At 40.3% G+C, this 24,812-nt stretch overlaps 1 protein-coding gene across 13 annotated transcripts in view; it reads right to left on the reverse strand.

Moving 5' to 3' along the window:
• Positions 1-24,812, reverse strand: part of QKI (QKI, KH domain containing RNA binding) — a 301,310-nt gene that overhangs the window by 231,141 nt on the left and 45,357 nt on the right. For all 13 annotated transcript variants that reach the window (XR_010922103.1, XM_067560788.1, XM_067560794.1 and 10 more), the window contains exon 2: positions 2,948-3,090. Coding sequence is in view for 12 of the 13 variants with exons in the window: in XM_067560788.1 (XP_067416889.1) it covers positions 2,948-3,090 (143 nt within the window). In the remaining variant the exon portion in view is untranslated. The remainder of the gene's footprint in view (positions 1-2,947; positions 3,091-24,812) is intronic.

A 24,812-nucleotide genomic window follows, 5' to 3' on the forward strand; every position in this document is an offset into this window, starting at 1 on the left:
TGTCAGGTATTCCGGATCCCTTTGGTACCAAAAAAAAAGTACATACATAAACACTCAATTTTCTGTCCAAGAAGTAGGCACCGCTAAAGGAGTCAGGATCTCTGTTGCTTCTGGCACAGTAATGAAGAACACATGCTGCAAAGTGATATGACTGTATGGGAAAAGCCTGCTACATCTGAAGTTACAGAGACACAGCACATTTTTGGCTTAAGTCATTTGTTAAGATACTGTCTTTGCCAAGAGCATGAAAAACCATGGTAGTAGTATGATTACGATGCAGGAAATACCCTTCCCAAAGTCAGACAAGCTCTTCAACAGTGGTCATGAGCAAGCTCCTCCATGTGCCTTTCCATAATGTATGAGAGTTGGTTGTCTGTTAGAATTTAGAGAGATGTGCCCTTGATTTGTGGAAGTGCAAAGTTAGACCATACGAAGTCTGGCCTCCTCTTGTCAACAAGCCAACCTGGCACCACTAAGCCATGCCTGAAGCATTTATCAAAATTACAGTTGATGGCTGAAGGAGAATTGAAGGGTACCCTCCTGCATTCATGCTCTATTTTGAAAACAAGGGGTTGGTCTACACAGTTTTTGTACCACTATATCACTTTAGAAATAGACATCATAGTGTAACTCCCTAATGTGGATACACATATTCTGGCATAAAGTGAGTATATCAACATAGCATATTCTTGTAAAATTTGTGAATAAGCTATGCTGATATAAGCACCTTTATACCAATATACCTGCCTCCACATTAGGGATTTATAGCTATACTGGTTTAGAAACAGAGTTTAGACCAGGGTTAGTCAAATATTTTTTTGTCAAAGTCCAAATTTATTGATCAAGGTATAGTCAGGGTCCAGATTCCAGAGAAACTAATAAAAAATAATAAGTAAATAAAAAGATTTTATTTTATAAAAAGACCAGCGGTCCAGATTTGTCCCACTGTCTGCCCATTTGAATTGCCCTGGATTTAGACTTTCTATAAGGAGTCTACTATCTTCTGAAGCATGATCAATAGTGGCTACATGTTGTCCTGTAACTTTACAAAAGTAGACAGATTCTTAACTCTTTGTGTCATGTGAAAGATGATATGTAAATGGTAGACTCCATGAAGCTCAGAACTCTCAGGAAGAATCTACTGGTGTTGCAAGATTAAGATTTCAGGAAAACTTAATTTTTTAATTTCTTGAACCCAGCACTATGGTAAGCAATTGCAGGTTGAGCCCAGGACAGTCCCTCTGCATTTCACACTCTGAGTTTACAGACTTCTCACACTTGATACCAAGACCTAGAGACTGAAATTAGGCACACACTGTTTAAACGCCCAACTGAACCACTTGAGGAGTTGGCTTCTGTCAGCCCTATATAGGTACAAGTCACTTGGATATCTTGAAATCTTAAGTGTTCTGCAACCATTACTAGGTATTTGAGAAGGGTCCACTGAGATACAGAAAAGTCAGAAAGGCATCATCTGACATCTAAACACTTGCATGTATTTGTTCAGTTTTCTTGGGTCCAATATGGCATAAACTGTTTGTATTAGGGTAATACTGTGGGAGCCCAACAAAGATGGAAAGCTGCAATGTGCTAGGCAGTGTACAAATAGAAAATGAAATAGCCCCTGCCCTGAAGAACTTCCTCTCTAATTAGACAAGACAGAGTTAAGGGGCAGAGGATATAAACCATGCACAGTGAGCAACGATGATCTGCATTTATTGTAGTAGTTCCACCAAGTTTGGTCTGTGGTTTTTCTTTTTGTTTGGTTTTATTTGCATATCTCAGTCTCTTCTTTGGCATGAGGAAACAGCTAAAATAAACTCCATCCCTATATTACTCAAGTATCTGTATTATTCTTACTGCAAGGAGGAATATAATTTTGTACTTTTCCTGAGTCTAATCAGACAGTTCCTTGAAAAGGGACATGGTGAAATTAAATTAGGGTATCCACTGCTAAACAATTTCTAGGACCTATTTGGGCCAACAAATTCTACTTTATACAGACACATAAAAATGGGCCTGAAAAGGTGGTCATCCCTAAAGTGGAGGTGAGAGTGGATGCACTGACTGGACTGCAGAACAGCGCAGAGCTAACATGAAATGTAAATACTAATTAAGCTTTAAAAAAAATCAAATAAGATAAATAAGTTATTAAGTAACAACAAGAAAGGCCAAATGGGAATACAGAATACAAGACAAAGTTTAAAATCCAATCTAAAGATTCCGAAGTTGGGAATACAGCTTCTTAACTCTGGTCTACACTACAAGCTTATATCTGTATAACCACGTCGCCCAGAGATTTGGAAAATCCACACCACTGAGCAATGTAGTTATATTGACCTAGCCCCCCCTCCAGCATAGACAGTGCTATGTCATCCAGGAGGGCTTCTCCCGTCAGCATAGCTACTGCCTCTCAGAGAGGTGAAGTACCTACACCGACAAGGGGAAGCTCTCCTGTCAGCATAGGTAGCATCTTCACTAAACACTACTGCAGTAGTGCTGCAGCTCTGTAAATATAGACAAGCCCTTAAAGAGCTTATACAACAAACATTTACTTCTTAAAAGAAGGATGTACAGGGTGCCAACAGTCATTTATTTTATGGAGGATTTCTACCTCCTGCCAAGAGCACATGTATTCTGAACAGAATGGCTCTATGCTGATAGTACCCAAGAACAAGTAAAATCTGAGACACTTCCAAATCTTGGAGTTTTAAAGTGCTGATAATTAAAACCTTTACCTTCCCTCCCACCACCACCACCCCCCACCCCCACTTTACTGAAGCACCCAATGACAAAGAGTGCAGATAAACTTTCCTTTTAGAAAGTAATACTTACCTGTTCAAATGAAGCTTTTTACTGTGATCCAAAGGTGCCATCACATGCAATATATATTTAGAGAGGATCACAAGAAGTAAAACAGTTTATGAACTAAAAAAGATATACTTACATCTGGATATTCTTTTACAGGCACATATAGTTTCTCTTGTAACTGTACAATAGGTCCCACAGCATCTGGTAATTCTGCACTTCTCTTCTCCGTGCTACCATTTAATGTGTCGTTATACATGTCTTTCCGTACTCTGCTAATTTCTGTTGGGGGGGGGGGAAGGGAGGGCAAAAAACATATTACGTATTACACATGATAATATTTTGTATGACAATGATTTATTTTTATCTTAAAAATTATAACTTTCCTGTATTTTACCACTTCTAACTTCATGAAAGTCATTTGAAAGCGTACATACAAAAGTATAGCTTTTTTTTTTTTTTTTTTTTTTTTTTTAAGTTATATACTGGTGTTTATGATGATACTTAAGTGGAAATATTTTTTCTTCTTGTTTGGAAGTCTGCTACCTAGCCAAGCTTGGAAATAAACTGTTCTCAGGTGAAAAGTGTCACCAGAAACTCCTGAAAGTCCAGAAAAAAATGTGCACACAACATTTTAGAAGTTTGCAAAGAGCACTTAATCCATCACACCATTTAAATGCTATGGTGTACAGGTGACAGAAAGATAACAGAATAATTTTACTCATTTCACATGATTTAATTATCAAAACACCACCACTATGAATTCTGAAAGTAATTCATACTTGGTATTTGGTTGATTAATGATAGTATTTGGAAACTAAAAATGGTGCAATTATAATCTGGTTATTGTAACTTTAAAATCTCTCTCATCACTGATTCAAATCAAACTACATGCAGGATTTTTATTTATCATTTTTCTAAGTTGTCAGTATATTTCGTTTGCATTCTGTTTGCACATAAAGTGAGCCTACAAATAATTGCTGTAGTAATTAGTTTCTTTTAGGGATAAAATTCAGCACTGCCAACCTCAAACCTAGACTTCAGCAAAAGTATGACCATACATTGTGTGCGTGTGAGTAAAAAAGTTAAATTTAAGTCAGTGATGAATTATGCAGTGAAGGATTATAAAAGGGTTAAAATGTCAATATTCCAGAGGCTGGATGATCCAATGACTAGGGAACTAGCCTCAAACTTGGAAGTCCTCGGTTCAATTTCCTGCTGCAACATAAACTTCCTGGGCTACCTTGGTGTTGTTGAATCTAATGACCTGATATTGGATGGCACATGGTTTGGAGTAAAATATAATCTATTTTCTAAGCATGCATATAGAAATAATAATGGAAGTTATTGAAGCTATAGCAGCAAGAAGAAAAACCAAAATAAATTATTAAAAATAGGTTTTGCGATAGGTTTTAAGCACTAAGGCTACAGCTACCCTGACGGCGGCAAAGTGGAGACCTGCTCAGTCAATCCAGAAATCGACGTACTAAGACCACCTTCAGAAGTGGCGTAACACTGCGTCAACGAGAATGCAGTTCCCGTCGGCGCAGTGCAGTGAAGACAGTGCGCAGAAGAGGAGCAGAGAAGTCAATGGGAGTTATGCACGTTTTTTGCATAGCTTGCGTAACTCCCGTCGACTGCCGCCAAATGCCAGAGGTAAGTGTAGACAGGGTCTACGTGTTAAGGACTTAGAGTGAGGCTCAAAAGAAGTTGGCAATAGACATAAGTTAGCATGCGTATTATGTTCCTGACCTAAAGTTCTAAAATGCAGCAATACAGATCTTCTGATAGTTTAGCAATGCATTGTCTGATAAATAGATAAACCAAACAAACGATAGCATCCTAGTATTTTTGCAATAAAGTAACCACGTACTGAAACTATTGGGACATTAATTGATGCAAAATAGATGTTAACGGATAGGAAGTTTAACTACAGTTAGCCAGAATACCACATGAGCAGGGACTGAAACCACAGAAAATATGGCCCTAGAGATATGTGGGTGGAATAGGAAAAGGTGTACAAAAGATGTTATCCAACCTATTGTTGGAACAGGTAATGGGGACAACATGGGAAACCGGGTATGAAATCTGGATAAGCACCCTCCTCTTGGGGTGACCTCCACTTTTTTCTTCAATCTTTATTTCAAAAGGGCTCCATAACGTTTTAAGAATTAACAATGCAGAAAGCCACTTTGTTATACCTGTCTTATTTTTATACTGATGTATATTGATTTTTCCTAGAATTTCAATTGTATTTGTCTGTATTAAACTGAAGTTCAAAGTTTAATGTACACTTCACCAATTTAATCTTCTTAATTAATTCTAAGTAGCGATGTGAAAAAAGAACCTGTTATTTGTGATGAATGCCTGTTGCACCCCAATAAATAATTTTATACTTGTAATTACTGATAAGGCTATATTGGGCAAGTCTCTTAGCTTCTCTATATGCCTCAATTCCCTTTATGTAAAACAGGAATAAGACTTCCCTACCTCAGAGAGGTGTTGTGAGTATAACTGGATTATTAAACACTGTAAAGCGGACTCAGATACTGTGATGATGGGGGGCCATTGTATCTAAGACAGTCAATCTCCTTGGGTAATTAAGCAACAAAATATTTTAAGTTAACCAGTATAAAATTATTGAAGTTCCTGATGAAGCACTATTTAAATATAATGTTTTGAAGTTTTTAATTCTTTTGAGGTTTGTTTTTAATTCTTTTTTTAAAATAGTCTGCTTGTTTTTCAGCTCCTCTGTCAGTGTTTATAAATGTATTTTTTTAGCAATGGAAAAACTAACCTAATGCAGAGGAACAGTGAAACTGACTATACAAAGTATTAAATGCACAATGTAAACAAACAAAACTTATACTAAATGAGCGCTACTATTTAACTATTTAGAGGCGAGAGAAACTCCCTAAGTGGGAGAAAACTTGCAACAGCAAACCAACATACTCCAACTACCAATCACAGTTGATGAGAAGGAACTGAGGGGGTTCAGGGGTGTACCTGCCCCTTATGCTATCATGCAGCAGCACAAGAGTGCTAAGAGTGCATGCATTTTCCTGACAGATACTACTAGGGCAAAAATCACCAGCTCTGGCACACTGGGTGTGCACATTGCTGAAGTGAAGATGGATACTGCATCTTTGGACAACCTTGTGGAGTGGTAACAATTAGCCAAAGTAGTAGCAGAAAGGAAGGAATCTCAAACATCAGTGGTAGCAAGCTATGAACAGATGTAATTTGGCTGAAAATACATTGTATAAGCCTACATCACTGCATCCATGGAACATAATATGAGCCTACTACTACTCTATTATAGAAACTCCAATAGTTCAGAAATGGGAGAAATATAATTAGAATAAATTAGAAAAACAGATTAGATTGCAATTAAATTCAAGTAAAGGTCATTAAAGTCACTTTTAAAAAAGAAAAAACTGATTTAAGTCAAAAAAAACTGGATAGTAACAACTCAGTTCCATTATTCAGACTTACTAAGGGTGCTTCTGAAGCTTTCAGAATTAAAATTATTGAAAAGGAAACTGAAACCTTATCTGTTTATGCTGTTTCCATCTTGGAGGACAATAGCCACATGATGGCAATAGTCAAACTCCAGCAGAAGACAAACCAGTTAAAATTTGAGACACTAATTTTATGATCAAATCTGTCTTCTCTCAGGTTTGAGATTCCCCCCACTGGAGAGCTGTTGCATTTCTCAGTACTGAAGAATGTTAATTTTCTGAAATTAAATAAAGTTGATTTACAGTGGAATTACTCTTGGCAGAAAACTACTGTTAACGTAAGCATATTCTGCATATTCATAAGCAAATTTTGAATCTCTGTTTAAAGTAAAAATAAGCACACACAAGGTTCTATGCTCGAAAACAACACGGTGTTTTTTGTTTTGTTTTTTTGTTTGTTTGTTTGTTTGGGGTTTTTTGGGTGTTAGAATGTGTGTTCTGGGTGTTGACCTGGTTTTGTCATCACATAATTGTGGCTTGGTAAAATATTTTTCAAGCTTCTTCCACACCTCAACAGCTTCAGCAATTGAACATGAAATCCTCTATATAGAAGTAGCATTGCTCCTGGTTTCAATATCTGGAGCAATTCATCAGCATAACTCTCTAAACAAATATTTGTTAACTTTTGGCAGAGTCAGTATCCTGTCTATATTCTTCACAGATTTTCCATTAACTTGGGCCACTTTGGAAATTTAAATTCCTAGGTTGTTTGCAAAAGTATTAAGGCAAAACAAATACATGACCATCTTTTTGCTTGTATATTGCAGCTGCAAAGTGGTTGTGGTCAAATAATTTAATCTAACGTAGATAAAATGAGCTCTAATACTCTTTCCTTCCAAATCTTTTGACAGTAAATTAAGGTCGTTGAAAAACTATATGTTTAATATATATTTCTCTTGCACATCTCTCAGCTTTATCAAACTGGCTATACTGTGTCACAAAACTCTACCAAATCATTTGCATATCCCGCTCACAACGTTTGATAGTACCAATGACACCTGTTAGTCATTCACACTTCCTGAATATTTGGCCAGAGGTATTAATCTTGTGATCAATAAATACTAGTGAACAGTTCTCCTTTCCACAGCAACACATACAACAGTCTCATTGTAAACATGATATCACATCCATACTCACATTCATTACACAGCTGCTGAAAACACAGTCAATATTTCCCTCTTGAAACAATTCCTCCAAAGTATTTTCACACACTATATAAACCCTGGTCAAAACATTTCAACTCCTCACCTGTGGATGCATTAGAAGAGGGTACAAGTTTGTAAATATAGCAAGGGAAATTTGCAACTTTCTGTTCTAACATAGGATGTTTAAATAGCCCTTGGATGTGTTTTTCTGGCATAGATGGACATTTTAAGTTAGAAACATCAATGGAATTTCTGATTTCATATGGAAGTTTTACTATACTAGCAATTAGGAAACTAAAGAAGCAAGTACAAAACATTCACATTTGCAAATTAAGACTATAAAATACAGTATTAAATAAAGACCTAGCAATATATATAGGCTAATTTTTTTTAATGATTTTTCAAAACCATGATTTTATGCACCTCGTATTACATCACTATCAGCAGAATTATTCTACAATCTATTTTTTAACCCATCTGCCTCCATTCTGTTCCAAAATACAGTTCCTCATAGCAAAAGGTGCTATCGGCTTACTTGACACCCATTCTAGACAACAAATGCAGTCCCAAAAGCATAATACTCTCTTCCCTCCAAGAATTCAGCTCACTATGGCACTGAAAACAATCAAAACCATTGTCTGTTACTCTCAGTCAGGAAGAACAAGTGTCAAAAATGGACACCATCACCCAGGACCCCTACTGATAGACCTAAGTCTACTAATACTTTTAGCACTGCACCCTCATCCTGTTTGATCTCTGCTGCTTTTGCCACTATAGATTATCTTTTCTTACTTGACATCTCACAGGGCTGTCCCAATAGAGTACTCCTAATGTATCTGGGGCCATTGACTGGTCTGTCAGTGAACCAGTCATTGCTGCTCCTCTTCTGGGGGATACTCCACAGCTCTGTGCAGGGCCTCTTCACTTATGTACAGATTAACAATTTCCCTTTAGCATTGTTTTATATCCCTTGTACCTAATTTCTATTTCTGGGGTATGTATGCAAGTGTTAGTTTAGATTTTTAGCCTTGTTTAGTCTTTAACCCTTGCCTATTTTTCTTTTCAGTTCAAGTTTTGGTTTGTTTTCCCTCTCCCCTTCTTAAACTCTTTTCCTAACTCTCACTTATGTACATATTGTTTATTTCTTTACTGTGTTCACTGTTTTTCCCCCTCCTTTAGTGGTTTAACCACTGCCTATTGATCTCTCTCTCTCACACTCACCACACACTCACAGAAAGAGAGCTTAATTCTACATCTAATTCAGACTATCTATTTCTTAGATGGCTCTACATTTCTTGCCACTGACAGAAGCTTTCAGAACAGGTTTTATTAAAAACTACCAGTAGGAGTTTGCTGGTGGGGCTCTTGTTCCACATAGCATTTGGCATGGGTAGAAGGAAAGCTATGGACCTACAGTCCCAATATCTAGATATTGTGGGATGAGTTGTTGGTCTACTGGTCACTGTCCCCTTGCTGTTTCTGCAGAGGCTATTTGCTCTACAAGTTTACTCTTCCTACGAAAACAGGTTTTAGAAAAGAATCCAAAGTTACCTAAACAACTATTTTCACAAATAAAGGGAGGAGCTACAATACCTCAATACCAACCCTGATTCATATGAGAATACAATACTAAAAGAGTAGGGCAATCGGTTAGTTATCTTAGGTGCCTGTACACGAACACAAGAAGCCTGGGAAACAAGGAAGAGGAAATGGAAGTCCTGGCACAGTCAAGGAACTATAATGTGATTAGAATAACAGACTTGGTGGGGTAACTCACAACTGGAGCACTATCATGGATGGGTATAAACCATTCAGGAAGGACAGGCAGGGGAGAAAAGGTGAAGGAGTTCCACTCTGTCTCCTCCACTGTATGTAAGGGAGCAATACGATTGCTCAGAGCTCCAGTATGAAACTGAAGAAAAGCCTGTTGAGAGTCTCTGGGTTAAGTTTAGAGGCAAGAGCAACATGGGTGATGTCGTGGTGGGCATCTGTTATAGACCACCAGATCAGGAGGATGAAGCAGACAAGGCTTTCTTCAGACAAATAGTGAAGTTTCCAAATCATAGGACCTGGTTCTTAGGGGGGACTTCATTCACACTGACATCTGCTGGAAGAGCAATACAGCAGAGCACAGACAATCCAAGAAGCTTTTGGAGAGTGTTTATGACAACTTCCTGGTGCAACTGCTGGAGGCCAAGCTCCTCTTGACCTGCTGCTCACTAAAAGGAAAGAATTGGTAGGAGAAGTAGAAGTGAGCAGTAACCTGGTCAGCAGTGACCATGAGATGGTCGAGTTCAGGATCCTGACAAAAGGAAGAAAGGAGAACAGCAGAATACGGACCCTGGACTTCAGAAAAACAGACTGACTCTCTCAGGGAGCTGACGAGCAGGATTCTTTGGGAGGCTAATATGAGGGGGGAGAGTGTCCAAGAGAGTTGTCTGTATTTTAAAGAACCCTTATTGAGGGAGCAGAAACAAATATCGATGTGCAGAAAGAATAGCAAATAATGCAGGCAACCATCTTGGCTAACGGCATATTGGGCTGCATTAGTAGCAGCATTGCCAGCAGATCGAGGAAAGTGATTATTCCCCTCTATTCAGCATAGGTGAAGCTTCATTTGGAGTATTGTGTCCAGTTTCGGGCTCCCCACTACAGCAAGGATGTGGACAAATTGGAAAGAGCCCCACTACAGCAAGGATGTGGACAACTGGAAAGAGTTCAATAGAGGGCAACAAAAATGATTAGGGGGCTGGAGCACAAGACTTATGAGGAGAGGCTGAGGGAACTAGGCTTGTTTAGCCTGCAGAAAAGAAGAATGAGGGGAGATTTGATAGCAGCCTTTAACTACCTGAAACGGAGTTCCAGGGAGGATGGAGCTAGGTTGTTCCCAAAGGTAGTAAATAACACAACTGGGACAAATTGCAGTGGGAGAGGTCTAGGTTGGATATTAGGAAAAACATTCTCACTAGGAAGGTGGTGAAGCACTGGAATGGGTTACTAGGGAGGAGGTAGAAGCTCCATCCTTAAGAGATTTTTAAGCTGCGGCTTGACAAAGCCCTGGCTGGGATTATTTAATTGGGGTTGGTCCTACTTTGAACAGGGGGTTGGGACTAGTTGACTTCCTGAGGTCCCTTCCAATCGTAATCTTCTATGATTCTATGAACCCCCACATTCATTCAAGGCCTTTGAGGCCTCAAGATCCACAAATTCTGTTTTACACAACTTGGTAATCAGATACCAATATGTTTTATACAGTATATTACACAAGTTTCTTTACAAAACTCCTGAATTTTAAATGAGCATCTTTGAGAATATGAACAATAAAGCAGTATACGTGATCAAACTTTAATTTATTCCATTAAACTGACAGTCTGATAAAGTAGTGAGAACATTTTTTAGGACTATAGCCCTTTACAAATGTTTTAAAAAATCTAATATACAATATCTGCTCAAACTGCAAAAAAAAAAACATACTTTTTTTTTGGTGGGGGGCGGGGGCGGGCGGGCAGGGGGCGGCCAGACATTGCCAACACAGGATCTGTCAGACAAGTTAAATGACTGCTTTTTTTAATACAGCAAATGCAGAAATAAAATCAACCACCTCCTTTGCACACTGAGAAGATTCACCAGCATCTTCTAGTAGCAGTTTATGTATCTTTTGCTTCTGTTTTCAGAATCAGACCTACCTTCAAGCACATAGCATATGGAAGTCATGCAAAAGTATACTTTCAGTAAAAACATCATTTATATTTGATGCTTTTGCTCACCTTGTACTGCCTCTACAAAATTCCAGTTTCTTCTACTGACTGTTCCTTTGCAAGTCCAATTCAAGAACAGTGCTTAGGATGATTAAACTGTCACTCCAATGATTAATGGACAGTTCTTTTAGCGCTTTGTCAGCTCTCAACATCAGAATTCAATCACTTTCTTTTGTGAGCAGGGCCTACAGGGCCGACGTCAAACTAACTTCAAAACTCAAAGCAAACACACCCACAGGCTGTTTAGTTCCTAAAAGCCTTCAATCGACATTTTTAAGTGCACTCTGTTTTATTGGCAGAACACAATTCCTACAGTTCTTAATCTAGCATTTTTATTAACCTGAAAAATATAACTTAGTTGAAGTTATAGCATTTTTGCATTAATTACAAGTCTAAATACCTCACTGACACTAGTTTTTTTCTAGAAATTTTTCCACCATTAACATCAATGCATCAAATCCATCGCCAAAAGCAACAACTGAAATGGCAGTTCAGGCAAGGCACTTGAAGACACTAGCATTTTACCACTATATCATGAAGACTTGTTTGCAGCAGGTTTTGGCAAATGTTGGTAACCAACTACTCTGCTACCAGCAATGGAGCTGAACCAGCTTTGGTAACAGTGGAAATTTTTTCCCAAAAAGTGATAACATAAATACAAGTAAAAATAAATGTGTCAGACAAGAAGTGGAGATTACTTATTGTAACTGAGGTTCTTCAAGATGTGGTCCCTAACTGTATTCCGTACATGGATACACATGCGTGCTATGCACTCAAACTGCAAGTTCTTCTAAGCAGTGTCCACTGACCCACACATGTGCAGTAGCTCTCCTCATGCTCCCAACAGAGGGTATAAGAGGCAGTGCAGGTCATTGTCTCTCCAGTTCCTCTTCTTACCACAATCCAACAGGATCTGAAGCAGAGGAGAGAGGGGGAGGGTAGCAGAATACACACAGGGATCACACATCTCAAAGAACCTCCAGTTACAGTAAGCTCCATTTCTTTGCGTGATGGTCCCTATGTGTATTCTATATGTGGGTGAATGACAATCAGTGTTCCCGCTGGATGCAGGAATGAGAAAGCTAGTAGCAAAGATGCTTGTAATACTGCCAATCCCACCTTTGCATCCACTGCTGAGGCATGAACAAGGTTCACATTTGTGAACATGTGGATTCAACTCCAGGTGGCCATTCTGCAGACGTCCTGCAGCAAAATGTTTGATAGGGATGCCATGGAGGCAGCTTGTGCTCACATGGAGTGTGCTGTGACACCCTCAGAGGGAGGAATGTTTGCTAACTTGTAGCACTCAAAGATAAATCCTGAGACCCACTCAGAAATCCTCTGAGAAAAGATGGCTTGCACACGTGACAATTTCCTAATAGGTTTAATTCTTTTCAGGGAGAACACCAGGTCACACCAGACGTCCAGGGAATTAAGCCTATTATATTGAGTGGAAGCATGTGGTTTCAGGAAGAACATAGGGCCATGTCTACACTGAGGGTGACAAATTCGCCACTGTCAGATCAATTTATCCAGTTCAATTGAGCGGCAGTGAAGATACGCTCAATCAATCCAGAAGTCGATCTAAAAAAGCCACCTCCCCAAAAAGCATAGCGCTGTATCAACGGGTATGCATTTCCTGTCGGCGCAGCACAGTGGAGACGGCATGCTAAACGGAAGTTATGAAGTCGACAAGAGTTACGCAAACTACTCAGCATAGCTTGCATACCTCCTGTTGACTGCCACTGAATTTCACCAGCAGTGTAGACCAGGCCTTGGTAAGTGTATTGTCTGCTGGATGTGAAACTCCGAAACAATCTTGGGAAGAAACCTGCAGTACAGTTGAAAAGAAACCTTTTTTTGGTAATGTGTAATGAGGGTCCGCCAGGATTGCTCTGAGCTCACTGGCCCTCCTAGCTGAGATGACAGCTACTAAGACAGCCACTTTCATGAACAGATTGATCTTGGTACAAGTTGCCATTGGTCTGAAAGGCGGACTCATGAGCTTGGATAGGAGGAGGTTACAGTCCCATTGAGGGGTAGATTTAAGCACTGGTGGGAAGGTCTTGATCAGGCCTTTCACAAATCGAGCTTGTAGCTGAGTGAGTAAAGATGGGAGCATCCTTCCACCAGAAGCAGAAAGGCACTAACTGCTGCTATGTGTACTCAAAGCAAACTAAACAGAGACCTGAAGTCTTTAGAGGTAAGAAAAATCGTACAATATCTGAGAAAAACACTGGCGCAGCTATGCCCAGGCCAGAAAGTGTCTCCATCTGGCTTGTCAGCAGGTTCTATTAAACTCTTTTCTACTCTGGTTAAGGATCACCTGAATGAAGACCGAACATGTGTTCTATTTTCAATGCCCATCCAAAAAACCAAGCTGTGAGATGAAGTCAGTCCGAATTGCGCTACATAGTCTTCCCTCCATCTTGGGTTAGGAGATCTGAGATGGGCAAATCCCAATTACTGGGCAGGCAGACACTGTTAGAAGTTCTGTGAATCAGAACTGTATGGGACAGTGGGGAACTAGATGAAGGTTTTGGCTGTCACAAGAAATTTTCCCTATGACCTGTGGAAGTAAGGGAATGGAAGGAAAGCCTATCAGACTGTTCATCCAAGACATCAGCAGAGCATTGCCTTCAGAATCACAACCATGGCTCCCCTCGAGCAATATAGGGGGAGTTTTCTCTTCATCTGGGATGCAAAGAGGTCTCACAGCAGAATATCCACTGCATAAATCTCTCACTTCACACTGTCTCGTGAATTCCCAACTCATGGTCTTCTGCTTCATTTGTCTGCCAAGGAGTTGTGAATAGCAGGAAGGTTTGGCTTCTATTGTGATGCTGTTCCTGATGTACCAGTTCTAAAGTCTGATGACTTTCAGGCAGAGGGTACAAGATCTAGCTCCTCTCTGTTTATGTAAACCAGGGTGGTGATACTGTCCAATAATAACTGAATATGGAGCTAGAATATAAGTGAAAGGAAGGCCTTGCACACAAGGCAGACAGACCTCAGTTCCAGTAAATTAATATGTAGTCTGGCTTTCGTGTGGTCAAGGTATCCTGAGCAGTGTGATTGTCCACGTGAGTATTGCACCCCAGAAGGGAGGTATCCGTCACAATGGTAGTCCTGGCAGTGGGAGGGCTGAAGGGAAGACCCACCATGACCTTTTCCTGATTCAACCACCAAGTTAGAGACGTGACAACTGTAGTGCGAATGATCACTATGGAGTAGATGCAGTCTTTGCTTGTTCAATAAGACGGACAGAGCCAATCCTACAGGCACCGTAAGTGGAATCTGGCTAAAAGAGTCACACAGGTGCACGCAGTCATGTGGCTTAACAGAAAGAGGCACTTGTGCACTTTGGTTTATGGTCTGCAAGTTGTGTGTGAAATCAGGAAGCTCAGTGCATGAAATCTTTCTCAAGGGAGGAACACTCAGAAATCAAGACTAACTTTGCTCCTACGAACTTTATTAACCTTCTGGTTAATAAACAAAATGGACTTTTCTTTGTTTATGCAAATACCTAGGGCTATTAAAAGTTGTCTGAGAACCTCCATCGCCAACCTGACCTCCTGACAAGATCAGCCTACCAGGAGCCAATCTTCCAAGTATGGGAATTCCATATAGCCCTGGTGTTTCATCTGGGCTGCTATCACAGAGAAAACCTTTGTAAAGGGAGGACTCAAAACTTGAAATGTTTCTGTCCAACCATAAAAGACAGGAATTTCCTGTGTGATGGGTCAATGTCCACACTGAAATACATGTCCTTCAAGTCGAGAACTGCAATCCACATCCCTTTCTGAAGAGAGTGGATTATAATTGTCAAAGTAATCATACAGAAAGGGAGATTACTTATTGCAACTGATGGTTCTTTGAGATGTGTGGTCCCTATCTTGACTGCACATGCACGCTATGTACCAGAGGCATTCAGAGCAGTGTCAGTCAAGGCACTTGCACGCCTTGCCTTCTCCATGTGGTACGTCCGAGGTCTTATGTGGTTATGCAGGTCAATGCACCCTCAGTTTCCTCTTACTGACAGGCTTCAAGCCCATAGCATAGGGGACTGGGGAGGGGGGAGAGGGGAAAGGGGAGACTGGAATCCAGATAAGGACCACACATCTCAAAAAGCCAACAGTTACAGTAAATAACGTCCCTTTTTTGAGTGCTGGTCCCTATGTGGACCCAGACATGAGTAGCACAGCAAGCAGTAGCCTCTATTGAGGTGGGCTCCTAGGGCTCAGTACATGCATGTGTAGGACTGTGCGGCCTACCAATGTATCCATCGAGGACGAGCTGGGTATGGCATAATGAGCAGTGAATGTGTGAACAGAGGCCCAGGATGCAGCCTTGCAAATGTCTTGCCACAGGATGTCTGCGAGGAAGACAGACGTAGCGGCCTGTGCCCTTGTGGAGTGAGTGCTGATGCTCGGTTGTAGCGGAGCTCGGCAAAGAAAGTAACAGTCCATGATACAGCAAGAGATGCGCTGGGAAGAGAGTTCATGGTACTGGCAATGCTCCGCTATCACGACAAAGAGTCTTGGCAAGGCTCGGAAAGTGTGGATATGATGGAGGTAGAAGGCTAGCACACAATGGACACTGAGGGAGTGCAAACTGTGCACTCTGTTGAAGGAACCTGATTTAGGAAAACAGACAGGAAGACAAATAACCTGGTTGAAGTGAAATGATGAAACCACCTTGGGAAGAAACTTGGGGTGGAGTTGTGGGGAGAGTTGTCCCAGTGGAATACCGTGAAAGGAGGATCTGCCATCATGGCCACCAGTTTGCTGACTCGTCAGACCAAGGTGATGGCCACCAGATAGATTACCTTCCGTTGCCCACTTACCTACCTATAGGTGGGCAAGTGTCCAGGGGTTGGAATGGTGGTTTTGTAAGAGCTGAAAGGACTAGGTTGAGGTCAGACCAGGATGGGTTCCCTGACAGAAGAGAACATATTCAGTAGGCCCTGTAGGAATTGAGTAGAGGTTGGGTGGCTAAATATGGAAGTCCCATTTACTGGTGGAAGGAAAATGCTAATAAGCTGCCTCGTGTACCCTTATGGAGAAATGAGTGAGGCCTGAAAGGCAGAGGTGGAGTAGATAATCCAGGATGGTCGGTACGGATATGTTTGATAAGTCATGGTGGTTCTTGGAGGCCCATTTCATTGAATCACCCCCCACTTAGCTTAGCAGCAAGCTCTAGTTGTGGGGTGTCAACTATGTGTAAGTACATCTCATACCAGTGTGGAGCATGCATTACCTATTTGTAAGCCCCATCCAAGTACCAGGCTGTGAGGTGGAGGTTGGGATGCTGGATCTGGCCATGTTGCTGGGTGAGTAGGTTTGATTATGAGGAAGCAGGTGGGGGGGCAGGGAAGAGGAATTCGAGGGCAGGCTGAGAGGTGGAGGAGGACTGTGAACCGATATTGGTGGGGCCAGGATGGGGCTATGAGTATTAGCGTCACTTGGTCCTGTTTTGTTTATGAAGGATTTGTGGAATGGGAGGGAAGGCATATCAGAGGTCAGGCATCCATGGGAGGAGAAAGGCATCTCCTTGTGATCCCTGTCCAAGCGCTCCCCTGGAGCTGAAAAGGGGGAGTTTGCTGTTTTTGGTTGTGGCAAATAAGTCCCATTGGGGGGGTGCCTCACTGTCAGAAGATACTGCAAAGAGTGGGGTAGTGAGGTTCCAACTCATGATTGTAATGGAATGAATGGCTGAGCTTGTCCATCAGAAAATTGTCCGTGCCAGGTAAGTGTGTTGCTTGTAATAAGATGAGACCTTCCTCCCCAGAAGTTCCAATCACTTACACCCTTTACCTGCAGAACTGGCTCTTTGATAGTGCAACCTAGCCTTTCAGCAGTAGCCTGTATCAGCAGTGAATTGGGGACAGGATGGGAGAGGAAGAGCATGTCCGCACTGCCCTGGCAGCTGGCATTGATGCTGTGGCATCAATTGGAGTGGGTCCTATGTAGATCTCCTCAGTCAATGGGAGAGCTCTCCCATTGACTGAATTAGTCCACCTCCCCGGAAGGCAGCATTGATGGGAGAGCGTATCCCATCAATGTAGCGTTGTGAAGAAGCTGCACTGTGTAGACATACGTCAACATGAGATATACTAGTTACGTTATGTAACATCAACCCAGAGCGGCAGTGTAGACCAGGTCTAAGAATTCAGCCCCTTTCACAGAAACAAAATACCATTTCTCAACCCTTATCTATGACAGGGCACAGGATGTTGTAGTGTGCCATAATACCCTAGCCAGTTCTAGTATGTCCTCATTGATGGATAAAACCACCTTACTCAGTCCCTGCATTGCAAGATGTCCAGTACCCAGCGTTGAGGGCTCTGGACCGTCTCTAATAGGATCTGTAGGTCACTGACCACTCTTTGTAACAGTTGCTGATACTGGTGATGGAGGAGTGACCACTTATCCAGGTATGATGAAAAAACACCTATCAGAACCATTGGTAGCTGCAGATCCGGTTTCACCTCTTCTTTTTGTACACCAACGGAACTGGCTGGTGAGAGGGAGAGGAGCAGTATGACTCCTGAGAGGGGCCTAGACCCCTGTCCTAAGGATCCCAGGGACCCCAATAAGAGGGATCAGTTGGTCATAGGGGACCCAAAGGAAACCAGTACCAGTGGTGCTGGGGGGGGGGGGGTCATACCTGCCAAATATAACCCCTCAACTCTATGCAGAAATACTGGTCCAGCCATCTCCTCTGATTCGTCTAAGAACTACTCCATCAGTAGTGGCACTAATGTCGGTACCAGGGCACTCCAGCTGGATAGCTGGAGGTGAGACAGCTCCTAGGACAGTGATGTAGGCTCCTCCTCTGGAATAAGGACATCCCTTAGGAGATCCAGGCCAGAAAGAAGTGGAGACTGCAGATAAGGGAAGAATATATTGTGCAATGTTATATAAGTCATGGTACACCCTAGTGTCCAAAGAGTTCCCACAGTTAAGTCTGAAGGATCTGGTGCATCAGCTCCAACAGGACAGTCTGTAGATGGACACGGTAGTACTGATGATGCATCCACACCAGGCACATGTAGATGGAATTGGAGAGCATCTATCCCTATGCTTCTGTACCAAGGTGACCAACAGAACCAGCGGATCTTTCTTTTTATGCATCTTGACCTCAAATATGGGGGTCTTCATCAGAACCAGTTCCTTAAGTTCCATTCGCAACATCTCACCCAATCTGGACCGACTTGGGGAGGAAACGCAGTTCTTATGGACAGTCCTCAATGGGCATCTGTCCTTGTGGTCATGAGAGTTCTCTCTACTCTCATGGGGAACCCTGGAAGAAGCGTCTTTGGGTTTAGATGTTGATGGCTCTACTCCAAGACAAGTGCTTGGAGAGGCACTGTTATGCAGTGCACGCCGATGCACAGGGAGGAGGGTTCCCTGGCATGAATCGGAGATGTGCCTCCCTTCTCCATCAGGTACTTCTGTAGGCAAAGCTCCTGGGCTGCTTGAGTTCTGGGTGGGAAGGAGTGGCAGATACTGCATTTTGCAGAGATATGCACCTCACCGAGAAAGTACAGACAACATTGATGTTTGTCACTGAGGGAGAAAGATTGAGGGTATGAGACAATTCTTGAATCCTGGGACGCTAGACATAGTCCCAGAGCTGGGCTCCCCAATCAGGGAGAAAAATATTCTATAGTATACTATAATTTTTAACAACTCATCTCAAACTATAACTATTTACAAAATGTTTTCTATATAGGTTGTACAACAAAGTGAAGAACATGATTACAACTCAGGTCATGCGGCAGTAAGAAGGAACTAGCAAGGTGTCGACCCATATTGTTTCTTATACCCTCAGGTCAGGAGCACAAGGAGGTACTATGCATGTGCAGGTCAATGGACACTGCTCTGAAGAACTTCTGGACTCCAGTGCATGGCATTGGGACCATCATTTAAAAGTCTATTTTCTGACATCACTGCTGAGTCAACACTTTTGTTGAAAGTTACAAGGATCTACGGACAATCTACAACTGGAAAAATCATTGAGATATATCACCAGTTTCAGTCTGCAGCACTAGACTGTACTTTGTTTTACATAATCAGCTGGCAGATTTTAAAAACTAATAACTAAATTGTTTTCAAATCGTTATTCACTGTATTGTGCATTTGTTTTTATTTCCTATTAAAACCTATATTTTATGTTATTAAAAACTGAAAGGTAACATTCCAAATTAGAAGATGTTCAAGGACTTGTCCAGCACCCCATACCAATGCAAACATTACAGAGATTTAAAAGGACCATGGCCATGATGATTTTTTTTTGCTAAGCATATTCAAGGCAAAGAAAAAATAATTATATGCTTCAATCTAAATTTAAAGAACTGCTTACTAGACATTACAACAGGTTGATTTGCATCAACTTTCCATGTTTAAGTTACGATAAGCCCTTGGAAACATTAGACACCGTGATCCTAAGACAGGAGCACTAGTAGCTCAACAGCCCCTCTGTTATTTGGACAAAGCTTTGAGCAACAACTTAGTTGGAGGAGACTTCAAGAGGTGATCAATCAGCTCTGAAAATCAATACAACCAGTTTTCAGCACTCAAGAACAATCCTACACATGAAGACTTGACCTGTTTTAATTTTAGTAACTTGTACTGCAAGTGAAGAGCTTTGATAAAAAGGAACACCTGAAACCTTAAAAGTATCTTTAGAATTGTTTGCAATTTTTAAAGTTGACTTTATGTTTACTATTTCTTACATACTTAATTCTGGGAACAGTTGACTATGTTTTTAAAAATTCTTTACCCACAAATATTGCAAACTGCTTACAAAATAGCCTTACTGCTAAGGTACTACGCTCTGCCCCATGCTCCTTAAAATGTGAAGTGGCATGCTGTTCAACAGTGACCCTCTCTCTGGAGTATTAAGAAAATATACTGAAAGGTTTATAAAGGTATTTCTGGCTGTTCCTCAATCGAATGATAGTAATTCTCTCTCAAAAGAAGTGGATACCGAAGCCTGTGTGGAAAGGGGACTGTCTTCAAGATATATGTGGCAAGACATGAATTCCTGTGCAGTAGTATCGTTAGACTCTGCTAAAATACAAACTGAGCATTCTCATATGATTTTTCAAATTCTTACTAAAAATGTCAGCTATTTTCTCTTTGGCTCATCCTAACCCCCAAATGACTTACGTAAACACATTTTTGTGTGTCTCACTTAGGGGAAACAATTCAGTGGTTTTAGTGTGGCTAATCTAGTACTTACAAAAGTTACTATACAGCTTATGAGGGGAGGTACACATCTCCCTGTTAAGTTAGGCAGAGAGGAGTTAACTAAGGACTCCTAGCAAGGAAAAAAGAGAAAACTCTCCCTCAGTCCTCCTGAGCTCAGAAAAGCACGTCAGGAAATGAGAACCAGAATAATAAACAAGGAAGAAGGCAGGAAGCTAGCCATCTTGCTTACACTATATGGCTTACATATGGTCTTCTAAAAGACAGCACTAAGCATGATCTAGATTGGGGAGGGACCCATGAATATGAAACAAGAAGATGGAAACAAGAGACTAGGAAAGACACTGAGAATGTCTGAATGGGAGGCGGCCGTGGGACAGGTAGGTACAGGGGTTGCAACTTCAGAAAGCCCATAAGTGAATAGTTAAGTGATCCACTCAGTAACCCACTGCCACACATAATCTAACAAACGCCATCATACCAAGTGACTTACTTTATCCCCACCTTCAACCTTAACTAGCAGGTTGTGAAAAATTAATCACTTGGCTCAGAAGAGAATCATGGTCCAGGACCACCAGATAGACAAAACAATGCATAAACAAATGAAGTCTTAATCAAGGCAATTGGATGTTTTAAGGTCCAAACTAAAATTTAAAATGTCCCCATAGTGAAAGGAAATTCAAAAGAATATTCAACTTCTTGCTTATTCAAAGGCATTGACATTGGACAAGTCAAAAGGACAAAGCATTTAAGGTACGTAAATTGTTAATGTTTGACTTTGGTATAAAATTTCCTGACAGTATGAACTAGGTTAACAGTGTCTATCACCGTCCAATTTTCACTGGCCAAGTTCTTCAGCATAACCGCTACAATGGGCTCAGATGAATGCATATATAAAAGACTCACAATGTTATTTATGATTTTTGATGTGACTAAAATATGACTTGTTCTGTTCTCCCAATCCCCTCAAAGCAAAGATGGCCAAATACTACACTTAAATTTAGCTACTTCTTGATTGTATATGTAAGTTTTATTATTTATATCCTGAATTGGTATCCATTTACTTAGTGGTTAATTATGGTAACGTTTCATGACTAAATATGACTGATTAGCTAGGCACAGACTGAACAAGTGAGCAACAGTAGCATACCATCATAAGAACTACTAAATCATGGTATTAAAAGAAGGCACTCATTTTACACATTGAGACAGCAAAACTATGATTAGTGATTTGAATTAATTCATATTTTCTGCTTTTAAATTGACAGATGCCAGTCTTTGGATCAATAGTTTACCTTTACTTGATTTCATACTTCTTGCTTTTAGAAGAATTTAGTGTTCATGAACAGTGCCACGTTGACAGGCCTAGAGACAGACATCCTCTAGCCACAGAAAAGGGAAAGCACAAACAGTGGCAAAATGTGTGCTTTCCCACACTGCACCATTAATATTTTGAGATTCTTGATAGCGTACTTTATTTCTTGACTTTATACCCATTTAGTCCTACCTGTTGAGACCAGTGCGCCAACTGATGCCCGTTACAATTTGGATGTGCTGAGGATACTCAGTAAGAATTTAAGGCCATCAACTCATTTCACATTAACCAAACCTCCAGAAAACTGAAAGTTCCTGTCAGATTAAAGCAGAAGGTAGAAGACAGAAGTGCAAGTCACTGGACAAGCCCACTAAATGCTACAGAAAGTGAATATCCTGAGCTTCTTCCTACTAAATTCCATTCTAAAACTGTCTAAAACCACGTGATCATGACTCATGAACGTGTGCAAGGAGTGCAGAGTTCCTCAACAGATCAACCCAGAAATCTGAGAATACTTCACAGGCCTTGAGAATACAGGTTATAAATACATACAAACAAATAAAATCCCTGGTTGGAGCCCTCCAAAAATAATCAATTGCATTTACAGATGAGAAGGAAGGAGACGAGTACTACTTAAAAAGTAGACTAAGAACCACATGGGTTCCTTCGGAATTTCTTTTCACTCCCTTTAATGGACAGAGTAGAGAAAGTGAATGTTGAAGAATCCTAATTGAAACAGAAGTGCAAAAACACACATTTTCCTCGATGAACAAATAAGAAATTCAAGACAGAACAACCAATTCTTCCAGACCACAACACAGAGGCCATGACTGCCAAATCAGTCAATTTCAAAGTTTATGTTCAGAAAAGGGGGGAGAAATACCAGTCTACTGTAATGCTCTAGGACAGGCACTGTAGGACACTTCTTCCTCTAGAAGCTGGTGCTCCTTTTCTTGGCAAATGTTTCTAAAGGTTGGGGATTGTCATGCCTTCCTTCCACTAAAATTTTCTGGGAGAGGAGGGAATTTTATTTCTCATACTGAACCTGAGTTCCCGTGACTGCCAAAAGTTACTTCTGAAACGTAAACACCAAGAAAACCTTTTCTCACACCGAGAAAACCTTAATTCAGTATGAAAGTATCTCATGTGACCTTCCAGTTAACATTCTTCTGATACTTCCTGAAGTCTCTAACTATTCAATTCTATGAGAACCCAAACAGTCCTGTCTAGGTATTATGAACCTGTCATAAGTATGCACAAGCTGTTTAATTAGTGGACATTTTCACAGTTGTAAACTACACTCTTTAATAATACAACTACATGCTTATTTTAATTATTTTACATTGCCATTAAATTACAGGAAGTGATTTGAAAGTCATTTTCTATTTTTTATCAAAAATAGGAGGGATCAGCTTTAGCAGCTTACATTATTCAACCTTAAATATCAGAATATCCGAACTAAACTAAGAATTAGAAGTTGTTGAAAAAGAATCATAACTATAATAGCAAGCCCATTTCAGAGTTTACAAAAATATGCACAGACAAAATAAGGTTATATACACCTTCTATAATTCCTCAATATCATATAAAATAAAAAATATTTAAATACAATCATAGTAATTGAGAATGAATATTATGTATTCTTTACAAAGAATTACATTCGGCTTTTATTGAGATCTCTATGAACAGAATTTATTGGCATTATAACAGCTCAACTTGCTGAGACAGTATGCAAAGTTGAATATCAGCATCCATCTGTTTTTTCTTTATGCATCACTAGTCATCTAAATCAGAATCAGTTACCAAAAAAAAGTAACCTAATACTGCAACATAGCAAACACTGAAGGAGAAACACCATGTCACTGTTTCCTGAACAACTGACTCATTTTTCAAATGAGAACATCTTCAGTTAATTTAATCTGCTAATACAGCAAATAAAGCCAATTCAATATTTATAAAACCATGCATGTCTATGTACATGCAGCACGATTTCATAGGGGAAGCTGAGCTGACAGCTTTCATCATTTCAACTTGGGCCTAATCCATAGGAACAGGATCTGCTAGCTCTTCACACATCCCCAATTCAGTTAATAATAAACTCTGACAATTTACTGACTAATGATAGCTCATTCCCACTTTTTTTAACGTCATCTTCCCTATCTCCATACTGCAGTTTTTACTTTATATTGCTCTAGTCCCGGCATGAAAAATGCAGCCCCAACACTCTGTCCGAAGGATGGATGGAGTGAAAGACAATTTTTTGGCTGACAGGTGCCCATTCTTTGTTTACAGTGACAAATCAGACACCTGACAAAACAACTGTATTACTTAATGCACTGTTTTTAGATTTCACCTATGGATAGATAGGCTTGGAAGGATAAAATTTTTGTCTGTACATATCTTCACTGTACACACACAAACCAACAAAAAATACTTCCATCAATGACCAAAATTTACAGATAGGAAAAGTATTAAAAATGCTGCTTGTAAATTTATCGGAATTTGATTTAAGGATATTTACTTTGTATATATTGACAATTGGTGTTTTAATAGATACAAGCCTTAACTTTCTGAATCTCAACATCTACTAACATTAAATAATTGTCTGATCCACCACACCCCCAATAAGCTTCTCCAACTGTGAAAATTTAAATACATAAAAATAAAGGAAGCTTAAATATAAACAATATTATCCATCAAAAAAAATCAAATTCTGCCAAGCCTAACTATAGAAGACATTTTCAGGATCCATTATATAGATTAAAAATGGCATATCTGAAAATTTGTCACTCTTCTCATAGCCACGCAGTACATATACGACAGCTTTGCTTACTTACAAAGAACTTTCACTAACTACGCAGTCAGCACATAGCTTAAGAAACTGGGTGGACAGCTGACTAAATCACAGCCTTATATCAAATACTTCTTATTTGTGACAAGCAGCAAGTTATAAATTTCGGACATATTTTAGCTTTTAATTGTCAAAGTGCTGGTCTCCATTAGTAGGGACACAATCTGAGACTTGATCACCACATCATAAAATTTAGCCT

This window comes from Emydura macquarii, unplaced genomic scaffold (assembly GCF_026122565.2).
Source record: "Emydura macquarii macquarii isolate MOO-44397 ecotype Brisbane River unplaced genomic scaffold, CSIRO-AGI_Emac_v2 contig_2308, whole genome shotgun sequence".
NCBI lineage: Eukaryota > Metazoa > Chordata > Testudines > Chelidae > Emydura > Emydura macquarii.